The sequence below is a fragment of the Pleurodeles waltl genome, chromosome 10 (assembly GCF_031143425.1).
Source record: "Pleurodeles waltl isolate 20211129_DDA chromosome 10, aPleWal1.hap1.20221129, whole genome shotgun sequence".
NCBI lineage: Eukaryota > Metazoa > Chordata > Amphibia > Caudata > Salamandridae > Pleurodeles > Pleurodeles waltl.
Window position 1 is genome coordinate 614,672,575 of NC_090449.1, and position 17,883 is coordinate 614,690,457.

The 17,883-nt window shown below is 45.4% G+C and overlaps 1 protein-coding gene across 2 annotated transcripts in view; it reads right to left on the reverse strand.

The window, feature by feature from the left end:
* The window catches only part of ACVR2B (activin A receptor type 2B), a 384,657-nt gene that overhangs the window by 194,085 nt on the left and 172,689 nt on the right, over positions 1–17,883 (reverse strand). For both annotated transcript variants that reach the window (XM_069211087.1, XM_069211088.1), the window contains exon 2: positions 16,273–16,480. In XM_069211087.1, the coding sequence (XP_069067188.1) occupies positions 16,273–16,480 (208 nt within the window). The remainder of the gene's footprint in view (positions 1–16,272; positions 16,481–17,883) is intronic.

Sequence of the window (17,883 nt, forward strand, 5' to 3'; positions counted from 1 at the left end):
AACAATGAAAAAGGGGAAAGTATACCCGGAACCAGCAACACTCAGCCTAGCTTCATGGCACCTGAATACACAGAATTCCTGAATACATAGAGTTTGGACATCCTCACCTAATGCCCAGAGCAATGGAAATTCTTAGAGAAGCAAGAAGACCTACCACAAAAACATGTTACACGGCAAAGTGGAAAAGATCAACTTGTGCACAGACAACAAGCGAATGGAACCGAATACAAAATAGGAGACAATGCTAACATATCGCACTCATCTACTGAAAATTGGCTTAACCTATTCATCACTAATGGTACACCTGGCAGCCATAGTAGTATACACCAGGAGAACCTCATGTGATAGTTTTTTCACATTACCAGTAGTAAAGAGGTTTTTAGAGGGATCGGAGAGAATTGCTCCACCAAGATCAGTTCCAGCACCAATGTGGAACTTAAGGATGATGTTGCCCTGTAAGCATCTGTTTGTGGCATGTAGTGCTGTAGATTCACATGCTCTGTATTTTTCTGCCATCTAGTGTTAGGTCCGGATGTGTGAAATTTTTTCTTCGACGGAGCTGTAGGAGTCCCGAGGCAAAGTGACCCCCTTCCTCTTGGTGATACTGTGCATGGGCATCAACTCCATTGTTAAGATTGTTTTTTCCACAGTCAGGTGAGAATGGAGTGCGAGTTGAGTGTGAGAAAAAGCTGTCCATGCATATGAAGTGTAAAATAATACTGCAATGGCCACAGGTGTCCAGGGAGGAGGGCGGAAGCATGCAAATCCACTACACTACATGCCACAAACAGATGCTTACAGGGCAAGTAACAATCTGTTCAATGGCATGTGTGGCTTGGAGATACACATCCTCTGCACAGACTGTAAAGTAGTGCCCTCCAAAAAGCGGTGGCTAACCCATGGGTGTTGTAGTTGTCTGAAAAAAAGAGGGCAAAGCACGGCCTGTCCAACATTTACTTGTTGTCGTGCTACTACATCTACACAATAGTGGTTAGTAAAGGCGTGCTGATTTGACCATGCGGCTGCTTAACAAATGTCGGCTGTTGGTATATTACCAGAGAAAGCCATAGATGCTCCTATTTTTACAAGTTAAGTGCTCTAGAAAGTGTGGGTAAAACTCTTAGCTTTAGCGAACAGGTTTGAATACAGTTAATTATCCATCTTGAGATACCTGCTTTAAATATAGCTTTACCTCTGTGTGGAGGTGAGAAAGCAACAGTGTTGTTTGGTTTTACAAACCTCTTTAGTTCTATCAATATGGTACATTCGTGTTCTTTTTACATCTACGGTTTGTAGAGCTCTTCCTGCAACTGATTCAGGTTGTGGAAAGAAAACCAGTAATTCAACCGATTGGTTTAAGTGGAATGTGGAAACAACCTCTGGAAGAAATTTTGGGTTGGTATGGAGGACAATCTATTTTTGTGTGTCTGGAAAAAAGGTTCCTTCAAGGTTAGTGCCTGAAACTCACTCACACATCTTAGCTAAGTGACTGCTACTAGAAAGGCTACTTTCCATTTTGGAAATTAAAGTGGATAGTTATGTAATGGCTCCAATGGTTGTCCTATAAGTCTAGTAAGTACAATGTTAAGGTTCCATATAGGTGCTGAGGGCACCCTAGGGCGAATTACTCTTTCAAGGTGTTCCATAAATGCCTTAATTACAGGTATTTTGAACAATGTTAAGCGTTGCCTGTCCTGCAGTTATGCAGCTAAAGCTACAAGGTGTAGCCGTATTAAAGTGTATGCTAAACCACAAGTTTGCAAACAAAGCAAATAGCAAACAATATTTTGAACAGTTGCATTAAAAAGATCAATCTGTTTGTTTTGACAGTAGAAAATAACTTTTTCCATTTAGAAGCATAGCATGCTTCCTTAAGAATGGTCATGCACTCTGGAGGCAATTTTAAATATCCAAACTGTATGACCTAAGGAGCCAAATCGCAAGATTGAGTTCTTTGGGCTCTGGGGGCCTGATTTCTCCATGATTCTGGGTAAGAAGATCTGGGCGTAGTGGAAGATTCTCATGGGGAATTAACAACAGTTTGAGTAGTATTGTGGACTATGGCTGGTATGCCTAAGTGGGAGCTATTAGAATGAGGGTGAGAGGCTTGCCTAAGCTTCTGCCCCACAAACAAGAAGAGGGAGAGGTGGAAAATCGTAGTCAAACATCCCTGAGCAGTTGTTCCACAGAGCATTGCTCTTGGATAATGGGTGTGGGAGCCTGGAGGCGAAGTTTAGGCATTTTGTGTTGTCTGCGGTTGCGAACAGGTCTATCTGTGGTAACCCCCACCAATGCAAATAGGTTTGGAGGACTCAGGGGTGGAGTTCTCATACGTGGACTTGTTGCCACATCCCGTTGAGCAGGTCAGCTAATCCCCAGATGTTCCACTCACGAGTGAACGTGATGTTGAATTGCTCAATGTCAGATTGTTTAGTACAGGCATGACAACTATAGAGAGAGTCCCCCAATCAAATCCCTACCCCCTGTTTCTGCAAAATAAAAAATGGTTGTTGTGTTGTCCATCCGGACCAAGACAACCTTGCCAGTGAACCAGAAAAGCTTTCAGTGCTAGATGAACGGCTTGGAGTCCCAAGTAATTGATGCATAGGGCTTGGTGTTTGGAGTCCCACAGTCCCTGTATTGACAGGTTGTGTAGATGAGCACTCCAGTCTGCGAGGGATGCTTCCGCTGTCAGAGTAACCTGGGAAACAGGGTCTAGAAATGGCCGCTTCTAATTCAGATTTGGTGTGTTCCACCACTGCAGAGAATAGTGAGTGCGGCTGTCTACCAATACTAGATCTTGTATTTGAACCTGTGGCCAAGACCATTGACTTGCCAGACACTCCTGCAGCAGACGCATGTGCAGTCGTACATGTGGCACTATTACGATACAAGATGCCACCATACCTAGAATTCTCTGAACTGTTATTACTGTTATCTGTTGGTTGGGGTGTACCTGTTGCAGCATGGTTATTATATTCTGAATCTTGAGTGCATTTGGGTAGGCTAACATTTCGAACAGCTTCCAGATATGGCTATATCTGAGATGGTTGAGGGTGGGATTTTTGTATATTGATGGTAAATTCTAACTGATGAAGGAGATGAAGTGTTGTTTGGGTACGCTGAATGCATAGCAGGAGTGAACTGAACTTGATGAGCCAATGGTCCACATATGGGAAAACATGAATATGTTGCGTAGATATGCTGCAACTACTGCTAAGCATTTTTTGAAGACATGAGGTGCAGTTGTTACTCCAAAGGGGAGCACTCTGAACTGATAATATCTTCTCTGTATTACGGATCTGAGATATTTTCTGTGGGCTGGAAGATATGGTGATGTGGAATAATGCATCTTTTACATTTAGTGCAGCCATGAAGTCTCGTTGCTGCAACAGAGGTAGTACATCTTGGAGAGTCACCATATGAAACTGATCTAATAGCATATAGTGATTTAGTGATCCGAGATCTAGAATCTGTGTGAACAGTCCTTTTTGGGAATAGGGAAGTTCAGGGAATACACTACTGTCTGCCTCTGATGAATAGGGACTAGTTCTATTGCTCCTTTCTGAAGGAGAGCCTGCACATCATGATTTGACAATCCTAAGTGTTCTACTGGGAGTTTGTGCTTGTGGGTGGTATGTTTAATAATATTCAACACTCAATGATCTGTTGTTATGTTTTGCCACTTTGGAAAAAACTGTTGTAGGTGCCCCCCTGACAGGTGTTGAATTTTCAGGCGGAATGTGAACAGTCACTGCTTTGATGTGGCACGAGTGGAGACGCCCTTTCCTCTGCCTTATGAATTGTTTTTCCTATAAGTGCCTTCATAAATTCCTCTAGAAGGGGATGTTGAATGGTGTTGCCTAACTAGGTAGAGGGATCTGACGCGGACTGTTTATTTCCCTGTTTGAGTATATGCCTACAAAAAGAACCACAATTAATGAGAATTTGAAGCGCCCCCGTAGACGTGGCTCAGTGTCTTTCTTCATTTTCTCCAGTGTTTGGTTTACCCCAGGGCTAAAAAGGTGTTGCTGATCAAAAGGGGCATTTAGCAGTGTGTGCTGCACCTCAGATTTAAAACCTGATACACGCAATCAGGAATGTCTGCAGAGTAATACACTAGTGTTTAGAGATGTGCTCTTGGTGCACCAGCTGTATCTGCTACATCAAGAGCACATCTAATAGAATTATTTAAAATTGACTTGCCTTCCTGCACAAGTTTGTGTGCCTTTTTTTTCTAAATTCCTCTGGAAGATGTAGAATGAGGTCCTCCGTTTCGTCCCAGTGTGCTCTATCTTATCTTGCTAACAGCCCTTGAGTATTAGCAATTCTCCAGTGATTGGCTGCCTGAACCCCCACTCTTTTACCTGACGCATCAACCAACTTAGATTCCTTATCTGGCAGAGGTGCATCTGCTGTGGTTTGTGAATTAGCTCTATTACGAGCGTTTGATACCACCAAGGAGTCTGGTGGAATATGGACGCTAATATAAGCATCATCAGAAGGAGCTGCATTATATTTTTTAATCTACTCTGGGTGTAATTATTCAGGCATGGATGGGTCCTTAAAAATGTTGCCGGCATGACGGGTCATGCCTTTTAACATTGGCAGGTACTGACAAGCCTTTGTTGTGAAGGAAAGGGTTTTCAAACAGAAAATCATCTTCTATAGGGTCCTTGTGTAAGGGGCCCTGATGATATGAAGCCAGCCTAGCTACCAGCTCATTAAAAGATGTGTTGTCATCTGGTGGCTGAATATACATCTGGGTCCGGATCACATGGTGGATCGATATTCATATGTGTCCCAGGGATCTAATGGTGGCTGTTGTGTGTCGTCATCCCCTCCTTGATCTTCTACATAGGATAGTGGTGAGCCCTGTGGTGTTCCCCCCAATTATGTCCTCTACATCTGTTTGTGAGTAGTGTGGTGAAGCAGGTGGAGGTGGGGGAGAGGGTGGTGACAGTGGAGAAAAAAAAGAAAGGTGGCAAATGTCCTTTTTTTCTTAGAAGGTGGCAGTAAATCAATGGCCTCTTCAAATGAAGTCTAATACTTGGTTTGAGTCAGATTCACTGATTATGCGATGATCCGATCTATATTAGGCTGAATATGTATGGTCTTTTGTTTCAGATCAAGTTTCTCTGCAATAGTCTGTAAAACAGGCTCTGGTGCTGAAGCAGTCAATTTCGATGTTGAAGTCGAAACTTTCAATACCAAAGAAACCTTGTGTTACAGTGCCAAAATGGTCGTTGCCAAAGTCACCTGGACCAAAGAGGTCGATGGTTGGCTCTGTGCCGAAAACGTTCCAAGTCTGAGGAATGGTGGGAGCTTTTGGCTTAGCCTTCGGTGCCGAGCTTGAGGGTGGGACATCCTTAGCGATTGTTCAGTGCCTACCACAGCCTGTTGGCAGTGGTTGCCAGGCAGCCTTATGTTTGATCTGTTCCGAATGTATTTTTGGGTGAGCAGGATAGGGTCCTTTGAATTCAGTGTGTGCTGCACCGATGGAATCTTGTGTGTGTGCATGCTAATCTCAGCCTCAGAGTCCAAGCAGGAGTATAGATTGGAAAAGCCTCTTCCTCTGTCACGGAAGCCTCATGCAGCTCTTCCTGTGGTCCGATGTCTTGGAGAGGAAAGATGTCCGGAGTCTCTTCCAATTCCTCCTGGTGCTTCATTTCTTTTGTACGCGCCCAATGATCCTGCAATGTCTTCTTCGACAGAAATGATCGACAGGCCTCACATGTCTCCTTGTCATGTCAGGAGATAAACAGAGGATGCAAACTGAATGGAGGCCTGCGTGCGGGTTCTTAGCATGGCAGCTAGGACTAAATCGAAATGGTGTCTGTTCCATCAGCAGCACATTCTTTACCTGTACTGATACTGTTAAAATAACAAAGAGAAGCCCAACGGGGCAAAGCTCGAAGGCCAGAAATGAAACTCTTCAAACTGACGAAGAGGGATTTTCTTCCTGTTCTGGATGTATGTGAATGGAACTCGTTATACCGAAGAGTATGGCGGTGCATAACTACCCCAAGGGAGCCCAAAACGTTCTCGAACCGGCGCACCGCAGAACACGCCCAAACCCAATGGCGGAAAGAAAACAATCTAACAATGAAGTTAATTCCCATGCGTAGTATCACCAAAAGGAGGAGTCACTTTACCTTGTGACTCCAACAGTTTCTTCAAAGAAAAACAACTTGCACACATCCGGACCCAACACTAGATGACAGAAGTATGCAGAACATGTGTATCTACAGCCACACATGCGATCAAACATACATTATCGCAATTAATGACAAAACCGTTTGCACCTATATACAGGACAGATCTCAAATCACTCACACTCAAAACTGCATTCCTAATTGCTATCATTTCACTGAGGAGTGTGAGCCAACTACAAGCCGTAAGAATACAGGAACCACACCTACCAATACACTAGTACAAAGTGGTACTCCAGACCAATCCTCAATTTCTACCTAAGGAAGTCAGCAGTTTCCATGTGAAAGAAGCATACAGCTACTTGCATTCCTAAAGGAATCACAAACACAAATGGAAAGAGCTTTACACACACTGGAATTAAGAGCCTTAATATACTATCTGCAGAAAACTAGAGTTTCATAAAGAAGCCAGTTATTTGTATCCTTCGCAAAAGCAACCGAGGGGTTGTCAGTAACATAGGGAACAAGCTCAAGATGGATTGTAAAAACGATACAGATGTGCTACTCAGGGGCGGGGATGATGCTAGCCACATGACAAAGGGCACACTCAACAAGCAAGAAGTGTGCAACGTTAATGTTCCCAGCAAACGTGCTAATGGAGACAATCTGCGCAGCAGCAACATGGGCAACCCTCACATATTCACAAAATATTACTGTGTAGGTGTTCAAATGAACAAGGAGGCACAAGTGGGACAAAATGTATTACAGCATCTGCTTGCAAACTTTGCCTCATTTCACTCCAATCAACCCAAGGGAAAGGTGTACCTGTACATAATATAATGCAAAGCATGTGAATCCAGAAAAGGATTCATGCTGCAAAACTAAATGGTTACTTACCAATATGAGTAGTTTTGCAGCCTCAAGAGTTTTCTGGATTCACATGAAACTCCGCCCACCTCGCCCAAAATTGGGACAGGTGGAAAAAGGAAAGACAAAAAAAAACAAAAGAAAGAAAAAGGGAAGATTCCTAAATACAGAAAAAAAAAAAAAAGAAAAAAAAAAAAAAGAAGATGGCCAGTACGTCCAGGAACATCCGGGGCGCCGCCTGACATACATATCCAATGGGCATACTAAATGGTGAAAGATGACGCCCACAAAAAATAAAAACACAAGGAAGAAAGACAATTCCAGACCCAATCACTAGATGGTGGAATAATGTAAACGTAAAGCATGTGAATCCAGAAAACTCTTCAGGATGCAAAACTACTCGTACTGGTAAATAACCATTTCGTTATAGCTTAAGCATAACACTGTGCCTTTCCTGTCACGAGGTTCTTTGCTACATAAAATAGCAGTGTCCCTCCTAATTTTTCCCCCACACTTCTACCCCGGAATTTGGCAAGAGAACCCTTATTGTAGCAGAGCCCAATTTAAAAAAAAGGGGTGGGCAAGGGGTGAACAGAGGCCTCAAGTGGTCCTAAAGGTCACGTTAAAGCTCTGTTAATCTGGAGGAAGATTCAAACAACGCACACCTGCAGGTATTTAGGTAGCAGAACCTAAGGAAACGTGGAGTGAAACTATTTAAAAGAAGAAAAAAACGGCGACGCCTAATTCCACCTCCAAATCCACCTAAACTCTGATCACTCAATACACATTCTATTTATGTTTCACTCATGCATATATTGTATGCAATGCGGTGTTGGCTTGGTTTCTGTTAAATTACTGAACGAATAGTTTTAAAGGAAATGTATAGCTTTTCTGCAAATATTTTATTCTAATGGCAACCACCTCAAACCGCTTTTGCATAGCTTTAGTGCTGTGAAGGTGACTAGGGATATACAGCAAGGTTAGCTAAATTAAGGTACAAAAAAAAAAATTAGGAGACCAATTCTCTGGCAGAATTACTTGACTATCGTTTGAACAAGTAATATATTTTTGTTGACATCTGCAAATTATGTGGCAAATGCAGTAATGCCCCAATTATGCAGTAAATGCTGCGGCAACAAAATCTTTTAACCTTTTTAGTGCTGGCGTCGGCCGCCCACACTCCCTCCCTGGTGCGGGACACGACCAGTGGCCGACACCAGGAAGGGTATTATTAAATCCTCGGGTGCGTCGCACCCGAGGATTTATTTTATTTTTTTTCCATTCCCCGAGAGACACGAAAGCTTCCGTGTCTCCCCCCCCCACCCCACCCGCCCCTTTGTGACGTCAGCGTGCCACGAGGCGCGCTGACGTTACAAAGGTGTTTTCCCCATCAAAGCAGGAAGCAGCCTTGCGGCCGCTTCCTGCTTCGATGGGGAAAACTGCCTTCCCCACGATCGAGAAGGCCTCGTAAGAACGGGGAGAGTCTCCCCTTTCTTACGAGGCCTTCCTGAAAGTGTTTCCTGGCCCCCGGTCGCAGCACAGCTGCGATCGGGGGCCAGGAAACACTTTCAGGAAGGCCTCGTAAGAAAGAGGAGACTCTCCCCTTTCTTACGAGGCCTTCTGAAACTGTTTCCTGGCCCCCGATCGCAGCTGTGGGGGGGGGACGGGGGGACCAGGAAACCTGAAAGAGTCTCCCCTTTCTTACGAGGCCTTCTGAAACTGTTTCAGGAAACCTGAAAGAGAGTCTCCCCTTTCTTACGAGGCCTTCTGAAACTGTTTCCTGGCCCCCGATCGCAGCTCTGGGGGGGGGGGGCGATCTTTTTTTATTAAATGAATAAAATAAAAAAAGACAGGGGGTCGCCCGTGGGCAGGGTGACCCCCTGTGGGGGCAATATTTTTTTTTTTTTTTTTAGATGTTTTAGGGTTTCCCTGGGGGCCATTTTGGCCCCCAAAGAACCATACAACAACTAAAAAAATATAGAACTATATATAGATCTATATATATATATATATATATATATATATATATAGATAGATAGATAGATCTATATATATCAATCAAAAAGATTTATAAAGCGCGCTACTCACCCGTGAGGGTCTCAAGGCGCTGGGGGGGAGGGGTGCGGGGGGAGGGAAAGGGGCTGGGAGGTTCACTGTTCGAAAAGCCAGGTTTTGAGGCCCTTCCTGAAAAGAAGTAGGTTTTGGGTCTTGCGAAGGTGGGTTGGGAGGGCGTTCCAGGTTTTGGGTGCAAGGTAGGAGAAGGATCTGCCCCCGGTGGTGGTGTGTTTGATACGGGGGACAGAGGCGAGAGAGAGGTCAGCTGAGCGGAGGTTTCGTGTAGGGGTGTGGAAGGTGACTCGTTGAGGTAGGCAGGGCCTGTGTTGTGGAGTGATTTGTGTGCGAGGATGAGGATCTTGAAGGTGATCCTTTTGTCAGTGGGGAGCCAGTGGAGGGATTTGAGGTGTGGAGAGATGTGTTCGTGTCCGGGGAGGTCGAGGATGAGTCGTGCTGCTGAGTTCTGGATGTGTGTAGTTTGCGCTTGAGTTTTAGAGTGGTGCCGGCGTAGAGGGCGTTTCCGTAATCAAGTCTGCTGCTGATGAGTGCATGAGTGACAGTTTTTCTGGTCTCTGTGGGGATCCATTTGAATGTTTTTTTTCAGTATACGGAGTGTGTTGAAGCATGAGGAGGTGAGAGCGTTGATTTGTTGGGTCATCGAGAGGGAGGAGTCTAGGATGATGCCGAGGTTGCGTGCGTGGTTGGCGGGGGTGGGTGCAGGGCCTAGCGTTGTGGGCCACCATGAGGGGTCCAGGTGTTTTTGTGTGGGCCAAAGAGGATTATTTCGGTTTTGCTCGAGTTGAGTTTCAGGTGGTTGGCTGTCATATATATATCACTTTTGTCAATATGTGTGTGGTTTCCCTGGGGGGAAAAGGGTCAGACTTGTCTAGTGGCAGTTTTAGTGCCATAAAGAAGCGCAGAAGGTTTATATGCCTACTGCAAAGAGCAAATCTGTATTTTATGTAAATAGATGAGTACATTAGTAAAGTCAGCCATTACCTGCGCTATAATACCAATGAAATGTATGTGCGGGGTGGAGGTCGGCTATGGAGAGATGAAGGGCACTTTTGCTGGGTGGTAATGAGGGAATCCTAGGAGGAGGGAGTGGGAGCACCAATAATGATTGTTGGACTGGGCGCAGGAGGTGCTAAAGACTGTGATGAATGGTATGTGACAAGGTGTTTTTTGAGTGTCTTGAAAGAACGTGCTGATTGAGGGAAGAAGCGCAGGTAAGGTGGCCTCTACTGTTGCACGGATCTCACACACACCATCGATTTTGTGACTGTCTACGTAGGCTAGTGTTTTAGAGCAACAGTTTAGCCAATAGCAGAGATGGCATCTTGATGGATGACTGCTGCCTGCACTCGGGTTATAGAGGACCGCTCTGACATAGGATCAGAGACTGAGACAGCATCTGAGGGATAGGACAATGGCGCAGACTCTGGGAGTGATTTTTCAGTCGGAGGAGTCCCATTCGATAACTCCTCTTCCAGTACATTATGAGGGAGGTGATGAGGACAGTCCTGCTGTCCCTTCGCAAGCTGTTTGTGCAACTGGGTAATAGTGGGTTAGCCCAACCCAAAGAGCAGGTGAATGCGGCGGCAAGCAGAGAGAGAGAGAGAGAGAGAGTGCTCTCTTGGGAGCTCCCCAATTTAGTTCAGCCCCAAATTCCACCACCCAAATCGTATTGTGGAGACATCAAAATTATCTATGACAAAACAAACTGGTTTTGTAAGGCAGGCACCTGTGTTTTTGGTCCTGGATTCCCCAAAGTTTTCTTACCCAGAATACCCTGCAAAGCTGAAATGTTGAATAAAAGCTCTATTTTTCTCACATTTCTGTCACACAAACTACAGGAATATGCTGGGATCCACAAAAGTCCTACCACCCAGTGACTCCTCACCTGTCCTGATAAAAACACTACCCCACTTAAGTGCCTACACCTAGTGCCTGCGTCAGGAATGGATCACCCCAGGGTCAACAGCTGCCTCACGTAAGGACCAACATTGACCGTTGTGTGATCTATTCCTGTCGCGGGCACCAGGCCTACTCACACAAGTGAGGTATCATATTTATCGGGAGACTTGGGGGAATGCTGGGTGGAAGGAAATTTGTGGCTCCTCTCAGATTCCAGAACTTTCTGTCACCGAAATGTGAGGAAAACGTGTTATTTTAGCCACGTTTTGAGGTTTGCAAAGGATTCTGGGTAACAGAACCTGGTCAGAGCCCCACAAGTCACCTCATCTTGGATTCCCCTGCGTTTCTAGTTTTCAAAAATGCGCTGGTTTGCTAGGTTTCCCCCAGGTGCCGGCTGAGCTAGAGGCCAAAATCCACAGGTAGGCACTGTTTTCTATGAAAAAATGTGATGTGTCCACGTTGTGTTTTGGGGCATTTCCTGTCGGGGCGCTGGGCCTACCCACACAAGTGAGGTATCATTTTTATCGGGAGACTTGGGGGAACGCTGGGTGGAAGGAAATTTGTGTCTCCTCTCAGATTCCAGAACTTTCTGCCACAGAAATGTGAGGAACATGTGTTTTTTTAGCCAAATTTTGAGGTTTGCAAAGGATTCTGGGTAACAGAACCTGGTCAGAGCCCCACAAGTCACCCCATCTTGGATTCCCCTAGGTCTCTAGTTTTCAAAAATGCACAGGTTTGGTAGGTTTCCCTATGTGCCGGCTGAGCTAGAGGCCAAAATCTACAGGTAGGCACTTTGCAAAAAACAGCTCTGTATTCTGTCAAAACATGTGATGTGTCCACATTGTGTTTTGGGGAATTTCCTGTCGCGGGCGCTAGGCCTACCCACACAAGTGAGGTATCATTTTTATCGGGAGACTTGGGGGAACATAGAATAGCAAAACAAGTGTTATTGCCCCTTATCTTTCTCTACATTTTTTCCTTTCAAATGTAAGAGAGTGTGTAAAAAAGGCGTCTATTTGAGAAATGCCCTGCAATTCACATGCTAGTATGGGCACCCCGGAATTCAGAGATGTGTAAATAACTACTGCTCCTCAAAACCTTATCTTGAGCCCATTTTGGAAATGCAAAGGTTTTCTTGATACCTATTTTTCACTCTTCATATTTCAGCAAATGAATTGCTGTATACCCAGTATAGAATGAAAACCAACTGCAGGGTGCAGCTCATTTATTGGCTCTGGGTACCTAGGGTTCTTGATGAACCTACAAGCCCTTTATATCCCCGCAACCAGAAGAGTCCAGCAGACAAAACGGTATATTGCTTTTGGAAATCTGACATTGCAGGAAAAAGTTACAGAGTAAAACAAAGAAAAATGGCTGTTTTCAGCTCAATTTCAATATTTTTTTCATTTCAGCTGTTATTTTCTATAGGAAAACCTTGTAGGATCTACACAAATGACCCCTTGCTGAATTCAGAATTTTGTCTAGTTTTCAGAAATGTTTAGCATTCCGGGATCCAGCATTGGTTTCACACCCATTCCTGTCACTAACTGGAAGGAGGCTGAAAGCACCAAAAATAGTAAAAATGGGGTATGTCCCAGTAAAATGCCAAATTTGTGTTGAAAAATGTGGTTTTCTGATTCAAGTCTGCCCGTTCCTGAAAGGTGGGAAGATAGTGATTTCAGCACCAGAAATCCTTTGTTGATGGCATTTTCAGGGAAAAAACCACAAGCCTTCTTCGGCAGCCCTTTTTCCCATTTTTTGGGAAAAAACGAAATGTTCACTGTATTTTGGCTATTTACTTGGTCTCCTCCAGGGGAAACCACAAACTCTGGGTACCATTAGAATCCCTAGGATGTTGGATAAAAAGGACGCAAATTTGGCGTGGTTAGCTTATGTGGACAAAAAGTTATGAAGGCCTAAGCGCAAACTACCCCAAATAGCCAAAAAAGGGCTCAGCACTGGGGGGGGAAAGGCCCAGCAGCTAAGGGGTTAAACCCACCGGTCTCACCACTGTCCATTGTTTACACAACAATTTATTCATAAAATGTAACCAATATTTAAACATACACATTCCAACCAGTACCCGCTGTAGGCTGCACTCTGGAGAAAACAATCTTTTCAAGCCAAGTAATCCAGTATAAAATTTTAATACAAAACAAGTAAATTGGTAACGTGTGATACAGTTTCATATTGCTATATGGACTTTGGCCTAGTGATTGACAATGTTACCAGGACCCTCAGATGCAATATTGGTTCATATTACACAGTTAGTTATGCATCCTACATATACTGGTAAAAAGTAGCAAAGCACTCAACAGGATCCCTAGATGCAATATTTGTTCATATTACACAGTTGCGGGTATGCATCCTATGTACACAGGTAAAGAGTAGCAAAGCGCTCAATGTTTGCGTGGACTCGGTTCGACAAGAATCATGCTAATGCACTGACAAAATTCATGTTTCACTCCGGCAGAGGGCATTTTCTCAAATCTGAACTGGTCATCCCCACTGGGAACTGACACGCCACACTCAACGCTTGGTAACTGAGGCTTGGATCAGCGCATACTGAATAAAACGCACAATGGCGCTGATATTATCACCCTCAAAATGAGAGTCTGCATCAACTGCCTAGAGTGGACTAGGGTATTTCCATAAGCAACACAAACCTTGAAACAGAAATCCTGTAAAAATAACTACGTGTTTGGTAGATTGGATTTTATGTTCAAATCTGGCCTTTCAATTTTGTTTAATAAAAATCATGTAATGCACGATGCAGCTTAATTGGCAACAACTTTAAGAATTAATATTTTTGGACGTTCTCTTGTTGGCCAAGGTATGGTAGCCGTGGTATTACTGGCCTACACTAAAACCACCTTCCCTTTAAGCATTAAGTCAAGAAAAACAGGAAGTAAAATGCATTATGTGTAGTTTCAGCAGGATGATGCCCACCCTCTAATTTTAAAATTTCATCCTGTCGACCATAGGAGGGGTGATGAGGAGCAGGTGACATCATAGAGCCAGAGGAAGGGGACGAGGGCAAGACGGTCAAGGGAACTGGGGTTGGGTGGTGCACAGGTGGCATTTAGAGCAGTGGGGTGCTAGAACAGGCAGCACTACCGAGCAGCACAGGCTGAGCTACCAAGCCAGGTGACACCACACTGGGGCCGGCTGAGCTAGGCCAGACACGCCAACTATTACCAGAGTGCCGGGTTAGGGGTGCAGCGGGTCTGCAAGGCTAGCCACTAACAAAAGAGGGGTAAATCAGCCAGGCCCAGGGAAACTAGGACACCTTACTTGAGCATGTGACATGGGTTAGTGGGTGGTTCACTTAGCCAGGCGAAACCAGAGGGTGAGGCTTCTGTGCAAGAGGGACTGACAGATTCTGGACACACCACCAGGGGGTGGGGCAGAATACTCTGGGTGGCCAGAGCATGATTGACAGAGCTGGTGGCATGTGGAAGGGGAAGAGTGCCAGGCCATTCAGAACGACTATGCTTCAGCATGGGTCAGACAGGATTGGCATAAAAAAGGGGAATCAGCTGGCCAGGACACACGGGATGAGGGTTAGTCAGGCAACCCCAGATGGGTGAATGGCAGAGCCACGCAGCACCACAGGAAGGGACAATACGAGCCTGGCTGCAAAATACGGAGGTCAGCTGACCATGCACATTAACTGAGGGTCAATCTAGGCATCCCTGGTACCGGTCGATCTAAGGGAAACCAGAGTAGGGACAGCAACACGAGGAGGTGGCTGACCGAGTGCTGTAATACCAGAGGTGGGGCAGCTGAGCCCAGCGACACCAGTGAGGTGGGGCTGACAGAGGCCAGCAAAACAGGAGGGAGGGTGTTTAAAGATGGACGAGCCCAGTGACACAAGCAAAATAGGGGGACATCAACTGGCCAGGTGACACCAAGGAGGGGGGCTCAAAGACCAAGCAACACCACATGGAGATGCAGTGGCACCATATGGGGTGATGTGTTGGCCGAGCAAGGACGCTCCAGCCAGGGAAGGGGGAGCAGAGGCAGGCAACACCAAGAGAGGACTGTCAGCCTAGCAACCCGTTGGTGGTTGAAGTGGCTAGGCGACACCAGTTTGTTTTGCCAAGCAAGATGACACCAGAGTGGGCCTGTGCTAGGTGACACCAGCAGGAATCTTTCTGACCAGGCAACACCAGACAGGGTGTTGTTTAGACCAGGCCAAGCAAATCCTGAGGGGAGCTGGCCTAGCCAAACGTCACCAAAAGGGAAGGGCAGTCAGGCGACACCAGATGTGGGCGGCCGAGCTAGGCAATGCCAAAGAGGGTGGTCTGACGGGCCAGGCAACACAGAGGGGGTGGGGTGGAGGGAGCAGACCAAGCCACACCAAAAGGGAGCTGACTCAGCAAGGCAATACAAGATAAAAGGTGTGGACTTGGTGGGGGAGCGGGGGTAAGCAGCTGAAACAGGAGACATTAAGTGTGAGTCAGCCCAACCAGGTGAGTGGGGAGCAGCTGGGCCTGGTGACACCAGAGGGTGGGGCTGAAAAGGCATAGTGACGCCAGTTTTGGGGGTTGGGGTGGGCCAGGTGACACCAGATGTTTGGGGAGAGATGCAAGGGAGCAGGGCAGGCAATGCCAGATCAGGGTTGGTGCCCGACCTAGGCAAAACCTCAGAATGTCAGCTGAGAGGCAAGTTTAGAAGGGGATGAGGGATTCAGGAGAAACAAGATTGAAGAGGGCAATGGAACCAAACAAAACCAGACGAAGAAGACTTGCAGGGCAAATGCAGAGTTGGGCAAATTAAACCAGATTTTAGCCAGCCAGACAAAGTAAAACTGCGAGGGCTGGCTGGTGCGACAAGAGGGGCCCTCTAAGGTAGGTGACTTGTGGGGCAGGGGTGGGGGGGGGGGACAAAGTCAAGGAGTGGGGCCATAGCAGGCAACGTCAAGGAGGTGCCTCAGGAGGTAACATCAGGTGATGACTTGGAAGGAGGGAGAGGGCTGGCTCAGGCTCGTCAGCCAATATCAGGGGTCTGGACAAGCAACATCAGAGGGGCTATGTTGCCACATAAGACATCATCTTGGGACAGACATCAAAAGAGGGTCAGGGTATGTAAAGAGTTTTTGGCATTGCCACATAATGGTACACACCTTCCATCTGATGGAAATAAAGCAGTTCCATACAAGTTAGGTGCTTACAACTTCAAACTGAAAATGAGCAACATGTTAGTTAAAAGTAGCCTTTTACTAATATTTACACATCCCGGCAATGGAATACATTCATGGGCCAGGAGAAACACTTACCGGTCATAGCAGTTAAAGTCATCTAACCAGCAGCCTTTCTTCACTAGCTCGATAAAGCCGGAATTATTTCTCCAAGAAGCATAACAATGCAGCCGCTTATTCTTTTCTCCTTCACAGCGCTCAATGCCACTTTGATTGGTCTTCTCCAGCTCCCAGTTGGCATTGTAATAGAGGCATTCTCTGTTTTCCACCTCACCGTGTCCAGAACCTGCATTAACAGAGAAGTCAAACGTTTAAGCAAATATATGGTTAGGAATCCATAATAGCCTCTCGCCAATGCAGACTAGTGGCAGCAATAGGTTATCCATAACACACAGTAATAGTAATAATGAGCAACATTTATTATCCTCAACCACCATGACTTTAAAGCAATACCTGAACATCAACACTAGATGTTCATCTTAGATACAACGTATCATTTTTCTGGACCTACACTGAATTCATTCAGAAACGGAATCGATCAAAGTGCATGACAAATATGCAGTACCCTATGCTAACAATTAAGAACAAGTAACAGGAAGGAAAACTGGCAGAAGGGTGTATGGCGGTTGGCCACCCACTGCACCCCTCTTCAGACGTCTTCCGCCAAAAGTGAACTCCTTTGCCTTACGGCACATGGTTTCTTTGCTACACCGATGCTAACGTGCCTTGCAACAGATTAGCCGCAAAGTTGTGGCTAAGAGGACTGAAAACAAGAACCGGACCAGACAATAATAAGTTACTCCAGTTTTTGCATAATAGCCTCATTTGACTGTAAAAGACCTGGCTGCAAAGCATATCTTCCTGTGATATTACACGTTAACGATTTAGGAGCATCAAGTTCGATAGAAGTAGCCGAGTGTCATCCAAATCCCACATATGCTTCAAAAGCACTTCTGCAGAGGGGTATTTTCAATCCTAGCAGGATGACATGAAAAGATATTAAAACGCAACACAAGGCGGCATCAAATGAAGAGTATAAATAGAATCCCAGGAACATCACTAGGGACCTACAAAGAGCTGCCCGCTTTTTATATATCACTTTCACAACGCCCAAGTATAAACAAACACACACGGAAAGTAATTTTCCGAGGACTTCGAAAGAGCATTTTCGGGCCTCTAGATATCAGAGTTTAAAAATTAGTTAAACTCTGATTAAAATGCAAAGCACTGAGAAACATACATATAACATAAATGGACCATGTTTCAGCTCTGGGTTTCTTCAGCTCTTCAACAAGATGAGTTTAGCTGCCCAGGAGCTGCACCATGAGACAGTAACCAACGGCTCACACTCACAAGCACAGTCCGGAAAGCCACTGATAAAATCCAGCAAGGCATGTTTGGGGAATGGCCTGCCATTTAAGAAGATGCCCACATGTCCCACTTAGTCGACAACAACGTATCCGGGTTTCAGAAACAAAACGGGTGAAAATATGTTCGGTTTTGTTCCTTTTATTTGATAGAGAACACAATCTGGCACTGGTAGGACCTTCTAGTGCTTTCAGCAACCTGGATGGCTTTCCACATCTTCTCAAGTTTTCCACTGCAGACCGGAGTCTGATCCCTTCACGATGTCTTAAGTTATTGTGTTCTATTACTATCTTCACTTGGTTGGTTATACCTTAGTTACTG